A 16711-nucleotide genomic window follows, 5' to 3' on the forward strand; every position below is an offset into this window, starting at 1 on the left:
TGACAGTTCCTTTCTTTAGACACACCTTCCACTGTCTGCAGGGCTAGAGGGCCTGAGGCCTGCCTGCAAGCTGCCGCTGAGGCTACAGCGGGCTGCCTGTCCCGTAGACGCCTCTGCCTACCTCAGGAAGCTGAAACTGGAATACAGCAAAAACTAGACAACATCCAGGGAGGGCTCCTTCAGCCCACTTCAGGGACTGGAATGGCAAAGGCTGAGTGCTCTTTAGCCCACAGACCTCAAACAAGTGATCTTTAATTGCTTTAACAGAGCGGCATCAGGCCACAGGGGCTACGCTTTTCCCTCTGCACTCTGGAACCCTATGTTCTTACAGATTAATTACCTATCTTGCTGTGACTGCTGCTGAGCTAATCCTATATCTCACCAGTCTGCCTAATGCCATAGGCTGGGACAGGGCTGCTGCTCTCCTTGAGCTCTGAGGAGAGCCTGGCTCCAGTGTGGCGAGATCCAAGGGGAGTATCAGCTCTCAGTCCTCACATGGGCCCCTCCTACCAGGAAGAAGACAGTTCAGCCTCGGCCTGCTCGGGAGTCACCACCTTTAAGGTCTTCTCCCCCAGTCTTTCGGGGTGTACCCACAGAGCCCAGAGCAGGGAAGGGATCTGGGCTGGGTCTGCAGCGGTGAGGCTGGCCAGGATGTAGGATTACTAGCAGAGGAGAGCCAGGAAGGCTGTGGCCTCTACAGCAGGCAGCAGGCACGGAACATCAGCAGGTCCTTAGGCACAGTGAGCTTCAGTGAGACACTCTCGTTGGCCCCAATGAAGAGCACCCCACCACGTTTCAGGGGGATTGCTGCCTGGGCTGTGGGGCTGCTGGCTGTCACTGTCCCCTGCACCACCAGGAGGATGCTGGCAGAGTCCAGGGCCAAGACCTTGTATTCAGTGACAGAGCCAGGTACCTGGGCAGGAAGAAACGACACGACGGAGCAGGGTCTGAGCTGCTGTGAGCTGCCAGGGCCCCCAGGACCACCCCAAGGGTAGTGAGAGGGAGAGCTCTGCTGCCTCCTGCCCCGCTGCTCAGGCTTTCACCAGCACGAAGGCCAGTCTGGTCCCTGTACAGAGAGGCACAGGCAGGCCCTGCGGCAGTTGCCCACCACCTGAGCTTGGCAGAAAGGAAGCCCAGCCCCAGGTATACCCCACACGGTGGCCTTGCCAGGGTTCTACATGCCACACAAGAAACACCACAGCCCTCACTCACCTCCACCTTCATAACGGTGAAGTCTGGCACAGGGGGATCATAGATAGAGAGGTAGGGGTCTTCCGGGCTCCGTGCTGGAGGGAAGAGCCTGTCCTGGCTGGGGCTGGGGGTGTAGCTGAGCATTTCACACAGAGTTGGCACATCGATGAACTTGGGTGTCAGGCCAGCACGCACTGTGTTGTCTGAACATGCCATGCACTCCACGCAGTCTGGGGACAGACAGTGGGCATGTGCTAAGGGTGCCTTGGAGTTTGGCTCTCCAGGGCTGGGCTTTCTAACCTGAGTGCCATGAGCTCCCAGCAGCATTAGATGAAACTGTATGAACAGCATCTTCTATGAGAATGGGCTAAGATAACAGATACCCAAAACAGGTGATGTCACCCACCACTCTCAAGGGGAGTCATGTTAACCCCTGGGGGAGCTCCAACCCTCTGGAGACATTGTATTCTCCCCTTTTACTAAAGAACCTTGTCTACAAGTGGATAAGCAGCCAACTATAAAAGTGTGACACCCCTTTGCAGCAATGTGTTTTTTAACAAAATCTCTGCATAGATGCGATAGACGTGTGAAGGCACTATGATGCGGGGGAGAGAACAATGGCCTTGATCCAATATAGGCTTGGATTCAAGTTGCGGTTGGCACACATATTGACAGGGCTTAACATGAGGGTGTCCTGAGCTCACAGGGATGGTGTGAGGATCCAACCAGTGTCCAGCACTGAGCTGGCATTCATCATCCCGACTGGTCACTTCCCTGCTGATCCCAGGAGCCCTGGGAGCTCAGAGCTGGATGGGACTTTAAAGGCAGTCTCCTCAACTACCACCTCCTGTTCTGTCCAGATGGAGAAACAAGGCCTGAGGGGGTGGGCCGTGGGGCTCACTGCTGAAATGCGGCTCACCTCCTTTCAGGTAGGCATGGGGCACGTTAGCCTCCAGAAACATGGCCTCCCCCGGCTTCAGGGTAAGCAGATTCAGGAAGTAGATGGCAAAGCATCCGATATCACCCGGGTACTGCTGGTGCAGCTGCAGCAGGAGCTCCCCACAGATGTCCTCCATGTTGTTTCCAGCAGCCACTGAGGGGCACAGAGCACCCCAAGGCTACTCAGCAACCCTTGAGGGTATTCACGTCTCCCCCCCCGCCCCCCCACCCCCCCCCCCGAGAGAGTCCTAGAGAAGACCCTGGTCCAGGAATCCAGGAACGGGTGGGCATGTTCTAGTCACATCCCCCACCCTGTGGGGCCAGCCTTCCTTGCTACTCCAGCCTACACAGATGCCATTTCCCCATTTTGACTATTGATATGCCCACCACTCTACCGGGCACTAAAAGGGCTAGAGTGTAGTCCTTTATACAGCGCTTCTCAGCCTCAGCATTACTGACATTTGAGGCCAGGTAACTGTTGTGGGGGCCGTCCTATGTACTATAGGATGTCTAGTAGCATCCCTGGCCCCCACCTACAAAACACCACTAGCACCCCAAGCCCGGGTTTGACAACCAAAGATACCTCCACACTTCCAGTGTCCCCTGGTTGAGACTGCTCTAGGAGCTTAAAATCTAGTTAGGAGAGAACCCAAGGGTTCTCCGTGGGGTGACCAACTGTCCCACTTAGCCCAGGCCTTTCCGTTTAACACTACAATCTCTCAGTCCCAGGCAAAGAGTGATGGTTGATCACCCCAGAGAGCATGAGGCAGGATGCAAGGGTCGAAATGTGTCCCAGGCTGACCAGGGGAGAAGGAGCTCAGCCTGGGCTAGAGTGGTGAGGGAATGCTTGGGAACTGCGGGAAGGAGGGGAGGGCGGTGAGCTGGGTTTCCTTAACTGTGTGTGTGGTGGGGGTGTCTCTAAAAGCAGAGTGGAGAATGAGCTGGAGCTCATCATGTGTGCCATATAAGCTCCTAGCAGAGTCTTCTGCCTTGCTCTTTACTGCTTGTATTAACTCTCAAACCCAAAGTTGACACAACCACACCCATCAAAGTCATTTCCTGAACTCTCCTTATTAGCACAAGGTTGGGCCCAGAGCAAGTATTTAAGAAAAGATCTACTGATTGAGAACTCAGGAATTCAGGTTTTTGGATCCTTTTATCTCCTTCCTGTTCTCCAGCTCCAAAGTATAAAACCCTTTGGACAGCAGATCTAGGGCTGAGAAATCTCAGAATGCCCAGGTGAGAGACAGCCTAGTACTTTTCCAGACCAGCCTGTCTCCACTCATCTAAAGGAGATTACCAGGTAGGAAGCAGCAGGGCCCTGTTCCATAAAGGCTGGGAAAGAAATGCTAAGTTGCTAACAGGCCATCTAAGTCAGACCGTTTTGGTGTTCTACTTAAGCAAAGGGCTTGAGAACCCTATTCCTACAGCCTAGTAACTGTACCAGGGGCCCAGGAAGGGGCACTGCGTTCAGGCCTAAGACACCCACCTTGCTGCGAGATCCGCTTCACCAACAGGTTCAGCTGCTCCACCACCACCTTCTTCTCGCTCTTCATCAGGTGGGAGAAACAGCTCCGCAGAGCAGAAGTCACAGCCTCGGAGTCCTGGCTCAGGCTCTGCTTCAGCTGCGCTGCTGCGTTGTCTCCAATTAGAAACTGGAATTCCGGCACCTCTGCAGGAAGGTCAGGCCAGGACCCGCATCAGGAATGGTTAAGATGGAACCCGCAAACGGTGGAAAGCTGGAGGAGGCCTCCCCGTCTCATTCCTAACCAAGGAGCCAGGCAAAGCTATGTAAGTTTCGCAGTGAAAATTTACTGCTCATGACCAGCCTTCAGCAACCACACCTGAGCCTGGTCTCATGAGCCTCCCCCATGAACATCAGGAATTCATGAGGCCATGGGACTTCCCTGGTGGTCCAGTGGTTAAGAATCTGCCTTGCAATGCAGGGGATGCAGGTTCAATACCTGGTTGGGGAACCAAGATCCCACATACGGCAGAGCAACTAAGCCTGAGCACTGCAACTACTGAGCCTGAGCAACCTGGAGCCTGTATGCCACAAACTAGAGCATCCGTGCAACATAATGAAAGGTTCCGCTTGATGCAGTGACGATCCCGCCTGCCACAATAAAGACCTGATGTAACCAAATACATATATAAATCATTTTTTAAAAATTCATGAGGCCAACCAGCCCTTCAGTTCCTGGGACACTCAGCCTCTGTTCTCAGCCTCCAGCTCTGCCCTGGGTTGCCCTTGCATCCTAGGTCCAGTATGCAGGCTCTTAGCATTTTGCCCAATCTTACTTGTTAGAAAGGTCACAATTTCTTCAACTGGCCGGAAGCCACATAAGCCCTGGAAGGGGGTGAGGGCAATTGCCATCTCTGGCTTATGGTTGGCATCGGGGTAGTGCTGTGGAGCCTGGAGGTGCAGCTTCTCTGCCAGCTCCTGTGGGATGGGCAAGGGAGAGGAGGATGTTTAGGTGCAGCCGTCACCCAGCAAGACACCAGTTCCTACCAGCCCTTGTTCTTGACCCTCCCCAGTCAGCTTCCTGCCTCTGGCACTGAGCTCAGTCAAGGCATAATTCAGAAACTCAGGGTTCAGCCAACCCAAGGCAGGCACATGGATCAACTCTGGGGTAGAGCTGGGGCAGACTTTAAGAGGACTATGAACCAGAAGACCCAAATACCAAGCCAAGCTCTGACACTAACAAGCTGTGTAACTTTGGGTAAGTCTCTCTCTTCTCTAGGTCTTCTTTGCTCATGACGTTTGGACAAATGCTTAAGCTAAGACTCACACACAGGCTTGTGTAGAAAGACCACAGGGATGGAATTAAGGCCGTGACTAGGCTGTGCCTTGGAAGGTGAACTCTGAGACAGTCAGGTGGAAATAGGGCAGATATGAATTGGCTGGGTTGGGGTTTGCTGAGGGGAGCGAGGAACAAGCCTGGAGAAGCTGCCGTGGCACAGGCTGGTCAGCTGTCCGCTTAGAACTTCGTTGCCACATGTGTCACTGGCAATAGGCCTTGCAGAGCTAAACTGGGAGTTGTCAGGCTCGGATTTAATTCTGGGCTGGAGCCTGGCATGGGCAGGGTAAAAGCAGAAGTAAAAGCTGTACAAGAGTCTGCACTCTTAAGCTCTTCTCTAACCTGACCTCCGTGCCCTACTCTGATGCTGTACCTTGTTCGGGTGTGCCTGGATGGACAGGGCCGTTTCAACTGAAAGCACTTTGAAGAGGAAGGGCAGTTTGCCGTTAAAGGTGTCCTTGACCTTCGAACCCAAGCTGTCCTGATTATCAGCAATCCACTGGCCTAGGGTCTTCTGCGAGATGCGGTTGTCAAGGATCTTGGCATCTCCCCGGGGGTGCGTCCCCATCCACAGCTGTAAAAACAGGAAACTTAAGAGGGACAAAGGCAGAACCTGGCACCACCCATTGGCCTGCCCTGCTCCGTTATCCTGTGCTCCCCATAAGGCAGCCAAGTCCTGAGACAGGCCTCTTGGGACTGGGTATAAATGTTCATACCATCACAGACATACCCAGTGCAGCAGACCACAGAATACCAGGAGTCAGGAGACTCAAGCTCTAGTTGAGGCTCTGCCTCCAACCAGCTGCGGAAGCTTGGGCTAGTTTCAATTTCTTGTCTCTGGGTCTCAGTTTTCTCATCTGTCCAGTGAGGAGAACGAAACCTACACTGTCAAGATCACTGAAAAGCTCTCTCAAATGGCTCTGTGAGGGGTTAACATTCATTTATTCCAATCTCAGAAGTAGAAGCTAATGCTTTCCTGTGTTTTGGCTTTTCCTTTACTAAATGGGCAGGATAACTATGTATTTTAGGTTATTAAAAAAGTCAGTTAGTCAAAGTAAAAATTATAATTGTCAAGGAGGGCTGAATTAAAATTCAGTAAGTGCTAAAAATAGAAAATAAAATAAGAAGCAGCAAGGTCATACTGTATAGCACGTGTGTGTGTGCTAAATCGCTTCAGTCCTGTCAGACTCTTTGTGACCCTATGGACTATAGTCCACCAGGCTCCTCTGTCCATGTGATTCTCCAGGCAAGAACACTGGAGTGGGTTGCCATGCCCTCCTCCAGGGGATCTTACCAACCCAGGGATTGAACCCACATCTCTTATGTCTCCTGCACTGGCAGGAAGGCTGTTTACCACTGGCACCATCTGGGAAGCCCCTCTGTATAGCACAGGAAACTATATTTAATATTCTGTGACAAATCATAATGGAAAAGAATATGGGTCAGGAAGATCCCCTAGAGAAGGAAATGGCAACCCACTCCAGTATTCTTGCCTGGAGAATCCCACAGACAGAGGAGCCTAGCAGGCTACAGTTCATAGGGTTGCAGAGTCAGACACGACTGAAGTGACTTCACACACACACACACATTCACACACAACTGAGTCACTCTGTTGTACAGAAGAAATGAACACAACATTGTAAATCAACTATACTTCAAGAAAATAAAATTCAGTAAGTGCTGAGAGTTCCTTGGGGAAGGAAGGAGGGTACTGGAAATTCCTGTCTATTATGACAAAACCTCACTTCTTTTTGTGCTGCCATCTGGGTTCATCAACCTGCACAGATCTGAAGCCCTAAGAAGGCCTCCTCTCCCTTTGCTGTCTCCCCTTCCCCTCAGATTCACAAGACTTGCCTCAGCCCCTTTGATAGAGGAGTCCCTTCCTCCCACCTGCTGGTCGAGTAGGCTGAAATACAGCCGGGGTCTCACCTCTGCATATGGTCTGTCCTCTGAGATCTGGGCCAGTGGGTCACTGCTGGCCAGCAGCCGGGCCACTTCACTGTTGGAACCCATCTTTCCCCAGGCATATTGCTGCACTACACAGGAAAGTGGGAATACTGGGGGGGTACAGACAGAGCGTTAGTTTCCACTCCACTCCTGAGGCCTGACCCTCCTGTCCCGGGGGAACCAGACCTTAGCTGAGGGTTTTATCTGAGGGATAGAGTAAAATAAGAGGTTTGTATGTTGTGAGTTGAGACCCTTCTCTTCTGCATGCCTCGATGTTCCCGTCTGTAAGACGGGTAGTAAGGATCTCCTGCTGACCTGAGGCAGATAACTGCGTGACGGTGACGCGGAGGTCGTGGGAGGAACCTATTCCACCGCACCCAGTCTAGAAGTAACCCATGCGGAATCGTCTCCCCTCAAAACCCCCTTTCGAGGGCTGGAATAAGGGCTCGATCCCCATCGCGGGTGCCCCCTCCTCTTTCCAGCGCCCATTCATCTTTCCGCAGAGCCCCAAGGGGCTGGGGCGGAGTTCGACCTGCCGTATTAGGTCAGGAAGGGTCGGGCGCAATCCATCCCCACTCTCGCTGGCACCCCAGTCAACTGCCCACCTCGCTGAGCGGCCATCCTTAAGGCCTCCGACAGGTCTTCTCGCACGTATATCTTTCCCGGCAGCACCCTCGGCCTCCCTGCGCCCAGAGCTTCATGGGAAATGTAGTTCTTCCCTCTCCTTCTCGGACGTCTGAATGCCAGGTGTGGCCACTGCTGGCAGGCTGAATCCCTCTCCCACACTCCCGCTCTCGGAAGGAACCCCCACCAGTACAGAGCCTTCCAGCCGGCATTCTGAGGGCTCAGCATTTTTTTTGCTCGTTCCTTCACCGGACACATATTTATTGTTGTTCTTTTTCAGTCTCTTACGTTCTGTCAGACTGTTTGCGACCGCGTGAACTGCAGGACTCCAGGCCTCCTTGTTCATCACAACTCCCTGAGCTTACTCAAACTCAAGTCCATTGAGTCAGTGATGCCATCCAACAATCTCATCTTCTGTCGCCCTCCTCTTCTGCCCTCAATCTTTCCCAGCATCACGGTCTTTCAAGTGAGTCAGCTCTTGGCATCAGTTGGCCAAAGTATTGGAATTTCACCTTCAGCATCAGTCCTTTCAATGAATATTTGGGGTTGATTTCCTTTAGGATTAACTGATTTGATCTCCTTGCTGTCCCACGGACTCTCAAGAGTTTTCCCCAAAACCAGAGTTCAAAAGCATCAATTCTTCAGTGCTCAGCCTTCTTTATGGTCCAACTCTCACATGTTATACATGACTACCAGAAAAAGCAGAGCTTTGACCATAGGGACCTTTGTCAGCAAAGTGATGCTCTGCTTTTTAAAATGCTGTCTAGGTTTGTCATTGCTTTTCTTCCAAGGAGCAAGTGTCTTTTAACTTCATGGCTGCAGTCACCATCTGCAGTGATTTTGGAGCCCAAGAAAATAAAATCTGCCACTGTTTCCATTTTTCCCCCATCAATTTGCCATGAAGTGATGGACACTTCGGAGAAGACAATGGCACCCCACTCCAGTACTCTTGCCTGGAAAATCCCATGGATGGAGGAGCCTGGTGGGCTGCAGTCCATGGGGTCGCGAAGAGTCAGACTCGACTGAGCGACTTCACCTTCAGTTTTTACTTTCATGCATTGGAGAAGGAAATGGCAACCCACTCCAGTGTTCTTGCCTGGAGTATCCCAGGGACGGGGGAGCCTGGTGGGCTGCCGTCTATGGGGTCGCACAGAGTCGGACATGACTGAATCGACTTAGCAGAAGTAGCTGATGGACACTTGGAGTGGCTTCGCAGAAATCATGGTGGAGACAAAGGCAGGAACAAAGTAGTGACCAGTTCCTAGCCTGCGGGGCAGGAGGCTGTGAAGTACTGGGTGCCCTGCTCGGGGCTTTCGGGCTTGCCAGGCCTAGATAATAGCATATTTATTGAGAACCTGATAAATGCCACAGACTGTTCTGAGGGCTAGAGACACATGGAAGAGCAAGATAAGAACTATTTTGTCTTTGCAGAGCTTACATTCTGGTGAAGGGAAGACAGCAAACAAGTATGATAAACAAGTAAATCACATAGCAAGTTGAAAAGTCAGTGCTACAAAAAGTAAGGGGTGTGGGTGGAGGCGGAAGGCAGCCAGTAGAATTTAAAAGTTTGCCTAGATAAGCCTCACTGAGGTGAGAATTGACTGTGGACTTGGAAGTGAGGAGGAGAGAATGCTCTGAGCAGAAGATACAGCTATAGCAAAGGCCCTAAGGTGGGAACGTGGAAATGTGCCTGCCATTTTCAGAGTAAATAGCAAAGAGGCCAGACTGGCTGGAGCAGAGTGAGCAGGAAAGGTGGAAGTGTGGTGGTGAGAGAGGAAAGACAGTGGGCAGTTCTTTGTAGACTATTATGAGGATGTCAGGTTTTCATTAGCAGATTTGAGCAAAGCACTGCTATGATCTAAGCAGGAACTCACTGATGCTTGGTGATGATGGTAAATGTCACATGCAAGGCCCTTAATCTGTCTGAGCTTCAGTTTCTTCGTGTGTAAAGTGGGAATAATAATGCTGGACTGAAAGCCTTGTTGGAGGGTTGGATGGGATGATGTGATTCCAGAAGGCAGTCAGTGCTTAGTGCTGTTCTGATTCTCTCCACCCTAAGGACTCCACTGCAGGACTTAGAACCCTAGCTCCTCCTCCAGGTTGAGTTGCTCACAAGCCACATACACAGAAGTCAAGGGAAGTCACCAGGAGCCCTACATGGCAAAGGCTGGGCTGGATCTTGGCTATGGAATAATCTTGCTGTATCCTGTAGACAAAGGCTCTAACATGCAGGCCTCGTCAGTCAACAGCCCAGGAAGAGGGCATCCCAGGAACATAGCAGCTAAAGCACCAGGGGACCTGGAGTGAGGGCCTGTAATCCTGACTCTGCTTTCTCTTCCACCTGCCACCCAACCCGACTGATTCCCATGCCTCTACCATACATGTCCAGGGGAAAGAGAGGCCACTGTTTTCTCTGCAATGTTCTGCCTAGCTATTGATAACGACCTCCCTAAGAGTCCCCTTGGAGAAGGCAATGGCACCCCACTCCAGTACTCTTGCCTGGAAAATCCCATGGACAGAGGAGCCTGGTAGGCTGCGGTCCATGGGGTTGCTAAGAGTCGGACATGACTGAGCGACTTCACTTTCACGCATTGGAGAAAGAAATGGCAACCCACTCCAGTGTTCTTGCCTGAAGAATCCCAGGGATGGGGGAGCCTGGTGGGCTGCCGTCTATGGGGTCGCATAGAGTTGGACACAACTGAAGTGACTTAGCAGCAGCAGCAGCAAGAGTCCCCTGGCTCAGATAAATCTGCCTGCATTTCAAAGAAAGCGTCACCACACACTAAGGAATAATAAAACGAACCATACAAGCAGCACATCTCACCTACCTCCTGACTTTGAATACCTCTCTTCCTCTCATTCCCACTCGCCCAGCCAAATGGACCTTCTCGGGGAAGAATGAGGGATTAGTCTGGGCACAGGGGCTTCTTGGGGCATCTCCTACCACCACCACCACTGAAGTAACGTTAGAGTTCTTTCCTCACAGTATTTTTCACAGGGAAGAGAGAACTTAGATTGTTGGGACAGAGCACCCACCTCACCCCACCCTCCCCACATACAGAAAAATATATCTAGAAGGGAAACTAGGGTGTCTGGAGAACCTAGAACCTTTCACCCTTAACTCTTGCTTGTCTAGATCTAATAGAACTGATCACATATTATTATCTAGTGATAATCTGCTTTCTTCTAGACTATATGTCTAATTCAGCTTCACATTTCTGCCAGTGCTCAGCTGACATTCAAGCAGTAATAGCAGATAACATTTGTTTGTTATATACTAAATACAAAGGGCTTCCCAGGTGGTGCTACTGGTAAAGAACCTGCCTGCCAATGCAGGAGATGTAAGAGATGTGGGTTGAGACTATCCTTGGGTTAAGATCCCCTGGAGGAGGGCATGACAACCCACTCCAGTATTCTTGCCTGGAAAATCCCATGGACAGAGGAGCCTGGCAGGTTACAGTCTGTAGGGTCGCAAAGAGTCAGACACAACTGAAGCAACTTAGCACACATGCACAAATACTAAGCTAACCCTTTGCAAGAATTCTCAAGATAACCCTATGAGATAGTGAAAGTCGCTCAGTCGTGTCTGACTCTTTGCGACCCCATGGACTATACAGTCTATGGAATTCTCCTGGCCAGAATACTGAAGTGGGTAGCCTTTCCCTTCTCCAGGGGATCTTCCCAACCCAGGGATCCAACCCAGGTCTCCCGCATTGCAGGCAGATTCTTCACCAGCTGAGCCACATGGGAAGCAACGCTATGAGATAAGTACTGTCATTAGCCCCATTTTTTGAGATAAGAAGAATGGATGTCCAAAAGGTAACAGGTTCAAGAGCACAGAGTTCCAATCTGCTATACCTCCTCCCTTGTCAAATAAGTTAACGGGTGAATAAATGCTTGATGTCTCTTCCACAGGGAAGCATACAGAACCCAGCGGTCTTCAGAGATAAATGGGTGGACAAGGTTCACATTGGGGATACATTGAATAGAATTCCATTCGTTCTTCCTGGTCCAGCAATGTCCTAGGCTGGGCAGACAAGGTGGTGGCAGGACAGCCCCGTGTTGTATGGACTGCTCTCCTCTCAGGCTGCAGACGGCAAAGATCGCTGCATGCTGCCTGTCACACTGTCATAGAATCATTGCCTCCTGGCCAGAGCTCCTAAAATCTTGTAATATCCTAAGCAGTGAGACTACTCGGAACATCTTTTGTTCTAATATTTGGTCTTTCACCCTGGTTCCTGACACAGAACCCCTAAATCCCTTGGAATTTCCTGGGTGATGGGAGCATCTTTTGTCCTAATGAGGCAACTGTTGGGGGGCTTCTGGATAGCACTGAGATGGGGGCTGGTCACCAGAAAGATGAAGCCACAATTAGAAGCTTTGAATCTTCAGCCACATCTCCTATCTTATAGTGAGAGGAGAGATTGAATTAAGGGTTGATCATGCCTGCATGATGACACCTCCCTGAACTGAAAGTCCCTGAACTGAACTTCCCTAGTGATCCAGGGTAAAGAATCTGCCTGCCACTGTAGGGGACAAGGGTTCGATCCCTCATCCGGAAGGATTCCACATGCTGCGGCACAGCTAAGCCCATGCTCTGCAACAAGAGAAGCCAGAGAAGCCTGCACACCACAAAGAAGAGTAGTCCCCACTTGCCACTAGAGAAAGCCCGACTGCAGCAACAAAGAATCAGTGCGGCCAAAATAAATAAATAAATAATTTAAGTCATATTATTTAAAAAAATAATCCTGAACTGCTGGTTTAGAGAGCTTCAGTATTGGTGAATACATCGCCTTATCAGAAGGGTGACAAACCCCAGCTTTACAAGAACAGAAGCTCCTGCACTCAGAACCCAGACCTTGTCTTATGTATCTCTTCAACTAGGCATTCATCTGTATCCTGTATCACCTTCTTTACTATATATTAGGCTGATGCAAATATAATTTGTTTCAGATTGTGAACTCTAAGTCACATTGTTGTTCAGTCACTAAGTCATGTCTGACTCTTTGCAATCCCATGGACTGCAGCATGCCAGACTTCCCTGTCCATCACCAACTCCTGGAGTTTGCTCAAACTCATGTCCATCAAGTTGGTGATGGCATCCAACTATCTCATCCTCTGTCGTCCCCTTCTCCTCCTGCCTTCAATCTTTCCCAGCATCAGCATCTTTGCCAATGAGTCAGTTCTTCACATCAGGTGGCCAAAGTATTAGAGTTTCAGCTTCAGCATCAGTCCTTCCAATGAATATTCAGGATTGATTTCCTTTAGGATGGACTGGTTGGATCTCCTTGCAGTCCAAGCAACTCTCAAGAATCTTCTCCAACACCACAGTTCAAAAGCGTCAATTCTTTGGTGCTCAGCTTTCTTTATAGTTCAACTCTCACATCCATACATGACTACTGGAAAAACCATAGCTTTGACTAGACGGACCTTTGTCAGCAAAGTAATGTCTCTGCTTTTTAATATGCTGTCTAGGTTGGCAATAGCTTTCTTCCAAGGAGCAAGTGTCTTAATTTCATGGCTGCAGTCATCATCTGCAGTGACTTTGGAGCCCAAGAAAATAAAGTCTGTTACTGTTTTCATTGTTTCTCCATCTATTTGCCATGGGATGATGGGACTGGATGCCATGATCTTCATTTTTTGAATGTTGAGTTTTAAGCCAGCTTTTTCACTCTTCTCTTTAATTTTCAGCAAGAGACTCTTTAGTTCCTCTTCACTTTCTGCCATAAGGGTGGTGTCATCTTCATATCTGAGATTATTGATATTTCTCTCAGTAATCTTGATTCCAGCTTGTGCTTCATCCAGCCTGGCATTTTGCATGATGTACTCTGCATGTAAGTTAAATAAACAAGGTGACAATATACAGCCTTGACGTACTCCTTTCCCAATTTGGAGCCAGTTTACTGCAGCGTAAAAGTCCATGCCTTGGGATTCGATGAACTCTTGGAAAGCATTTTCTGCCTCCTGCTGTTTGTGGAAGCATTTTCCCCTACAAAAACTTGTCGAGATGCTTGAAGTGGTAGTCGATTGGCAAGAGGTCAGGTGAATATGCCAGATGAGGCAAAACTTCTAGCCCAATTTGTTCAACTTTTGAAGCATTGGTTGTGGGACATGCAGTTGAGTCTTGTCCTGTAGAAGAATTGGCCCTTTTCTGTTGACCAATGCCAGCTGCAGGCATTGCAGCTTTTGGTGCATCTCATTGATTTGCTGAGCATGCTTCTCAGATGTAACGTTTTTACCAGGATTCAGAAAGTTGTAGTGGATCAGATTGGCAGCAGACCACTAATCAGTGACCATAACCTGTTTTTGGTGCAAATTTGGCTTTGGGAAATGCTTTGGAGCTTCTCGGCCCAACCACTGAGTTGGTCGTTGTCAATTGTTCTATAAAATCCACTTTTCGTCATGTCAGAATACAGTCAAGAAATGGTTTGCTGTTGTTGAATAAGAGAAGACAACATTTCAAAATGATGATTTTTTTGATTTGTGGTCAGCTCATGAGGCACCCAGTTATTGAGGTTTTTCACCATTCCAATTTGCTTCAAATGCCAAATGACTGGAGAATGGTCAACACTGAGTTCTTTAGCAACTTCTCATGTAGTTGGATGAGCTTTGATAATTGCTTTCAATTGGTTGTTGTCAACTTCCAATGGCCTCCCATTATTTTCCTCATCTTCAAGGCTCTTGTCTCCTATGCAAGACTTCTTGAAACACCACTGCACTGTACATTCTTTAGCAGTTTCTGGGCCAGATGCACGGTTGATGTTGCGAGTTTTAACTGCTACTTTACAACCCATTTTGAACTCAAGTCAGAAAATCACTTAAATTTGCTTTTCCTCTAACAGCATTTCCCTAGTCTAAAATAATAATACATAGCAAGTAATGCGGAGAAGGCAATGGCACCCCACTCCAGTACTCTTGCCTGGAGACTCCCATGGACAGAGGAGCCTGGTGGGCTGCAGTCCATGGGGTCACTAAGAGTTGGACACGACTGAGCGAGTTCACTTCCAATTTTCACTTTCATGCACTGGAGAAGGAAATGGCAACCCACTCAGTGTTCTTGCCTGGAGAATCCCAGGGACGGGGGAGCCTGGTGGGCTGCCGTCTATGGGGTCGCACAGAGTCGGACACGACCGAAGTGATTTAGCAGCAGCAGCAAGTAATGTCATTAGCAAAAAAAAAAAAAAAATACCAACACACACACATACAAACATTAAGCGAGAAAAGCACATTAAAATGATGTAACATAAGCACATTTATTTAAGAATGTATTCCAGTATCAAACGGCAAAGTTCAACAATGCAAAACGGCAATTACTTTTGCACCAACCTAATGCTAAGCCAGTAAATGTGTTTCTCTGAGTTCTAGAAGCCATTCTAGCAAATTATTAAAACTAAGGAGGGGGGTGATGGGGACCTTGATTTACAGAAGTACAAGTGATGACAGCCTGGGATTTGCAATTGGTCTCTGGAGTGGGGGCAGTCTTGTGGGACTGAGTGTGTACTTAAGCTGTGGGATCTGATGCAAAATCCAGGTAGATAGTGTCAGAACTGAATTGAATGACATCCAACTGGTGTCAGAAAATTGATTAGTGTGGGGAAAAAAAACCCCTGTATGTCTGATCACAGAACTGTTTTGTGTCACTAGTAAAGATGAAACACAAGTGTGCTTACACTGTGATTGGAGAGGTAGCCATGGGGGGTTAGGGGTAAGAAGTTTCTAAGGGTACACAAACATAAATCCCTCCTGTTCTTCCACTTGAGGATGTTTCCTGGAAAAAAAAAAAAAAAGTTGAGCTGGACCCTCAGAAAAGTGGATGAGGTAAATAGTAAATATTTCATAATTATGAAATATCTGCTTGGTATCTGCTTGGTACTATGTTAGTGCCAGAAATACAACAGTGAGCAAAACAGATGCTATTCCTGCCCTTGTGGAGATTACAGTCTAGTGGGAGAAACAGACATAAATAACCATCTTTACACATATGTAATTACAATCTGCTATAGGTATTATGAAGGAAAGGCACAGGGTTTCTGTTGTGGGGGAGGGGCTGGTATAATCTATACTGAAGAGTGGCTACTCCTGAGGAAGAGATCCATAAACCTGGATTTGAAGAATAAGTAGGAGTTAACTAGGGGATGATGAGGGCATGGGCTACGAGCATACCAAGCAGAGGGAGAGTCCAGTACAAAGGTCCTGAGACAGGCAAAGGAACAAATAATTTTGAGGACCTGAAAAGCCACTAGGAGGGCTGGGATGCTCAGGGGTGGGGTGTAGTGGAGGGGAAGGCACAAGAAGGAATGGGAAGGATTGATAGGTGAAGGGCAGATATTACAAGTCTTAGAGGTCAAACTAAGAATGTGGATCTTTATGGAAAATAACTGAAAGATTTTAAACAAAGTTCCGTAGGGATTTTGCCCCATTTGAATGGATCTCTGATTACAATATGAACAACAAAAGACCAATTAGCAGCCCTGTACTCGTCCAGGGGAAGGTATGGAGGAGTGGCTGGACTCAGTTACAGCAGAAATGTACAAAGACATGAATAAATAACTTGAGTTTGTGGGGAATGAGTCAGCCATTTCCCATATACTGATGGCTCTATTGCTGAACTCCCTCATTCATTTAATAAATGCTGGATGCCCAGGTTAATCCCAGCTCAGGCCCTAAACCTGTCTGAGCTCAGGGATCCTCAAGCCTAAGGCGATAAAATTTGACATCGGGGGTCAAGGCCTAAGAGAGGCAGGGCTCAGCTAGTATGGGGGACAGCTGCACAGTCCATTCTTTCGAAAAGATCCTCTCTGCTCGGCCCCTACCAACAGAACCCTTTCCTAGCTTGGTGAAGTCCTCTGGGTCGGGAATTCCACTCCCCACTCCCCCCGTTGGCTGGAACTCCTGTCCCCTACCTGAACCAGAGCGTATTTCCCAAATTTGACCTCCAAGAAAGCTGAAGGGGTTAAGTTTCCATCCCCACTTTTGGGAGTTTACTTTGAGGAGTTTCTAACACAATGTTGTAACCTATCTGAACGAGAGGCAGCTGGGAACGGCTCCAGCCACTCTTCCGTCTCCCAACTTCCTCGGTGACTCGCCGACCACTGGAGCACAGACACAAGGAATAAGCGGACGGAAGCGAATGCCCACCAGGCTCCACAGTGGGTTGGGCAGGAGGGCGGAGCGGACTTCTGTGATGTCATACGACCACGCCCCTCTGG

At 49.1% G+C, this 16711-nt stretch overlaps 1 protein-coding gene across 4 annotated transcripts; it reads right to left on the bottom strand.

The window, feature by feature from the left end:
• Window positions 1-232: 232 nt before the first annotated feature.
• Window positions 233-16653, bottom strand: MPI (mannose phosphate isomerase). Of its 4 annotated transcripts, XM_059879035.1 has the most exons (9): window positions 16406-16653; window positions 15173-15270; window positions 6861-6988; window positions 5305-5505; window positions 4432-4573; window positions 3620-3802; window positions 2111-2284; window positions 1213-1421; window positions 233-913 (listed from the first exon to the last, which is right to left on the bottom strand). In XM_059879035.1, the coding sequence occupies exons 3-9, from the start codon at window positions 6942-6944 to the stop codon at window positions 695-697; spliced, it is 1212 nt and encodes a 403-aa protein (XP_059735018.1). In that variant the 5' UTR covers window positions 6945-6988; window positions 15173-15270; window positions 16406-16653; the 3' UTR covers window positions 233-694. The 4 variants fall into 4 exon arrangements, with proteins under 4 accessions (XP_059735018.1, XP_059735019.1, XP_024837505.1 ...); NM_001035284.1 differs by lacking the exons at window positions 15173-15270; window positions 16406-16653 and adding an exon at window positions 7484-7525 and having other exon boundaries at window positions 237-913; XM_059879036.1 differs by lacking the exons at window positions 6861-6988; window positions 15173-15270; window positions 16406-16653 and adding an exon at window positions 7484-7525.
• Between the last annotated feature and the right edge of the window lie 58 nt (window positions 16654-16711).

Source organism: Bos taurus, chromosome 21 (assembly GCF_002263795.3).
Source record: "Bos taurus isolate L1 Dominette 01449 registration number 42190680 breed Hereford chromosome 21, ARS-UCD2.0, whole genome shotgun sequence".
Taxonomy (NCBI): Eukaryota; Metazoa; Chordata; class Mammalia; order Artiodactyla; family Bovidae; genus Bos; species Bos taurus.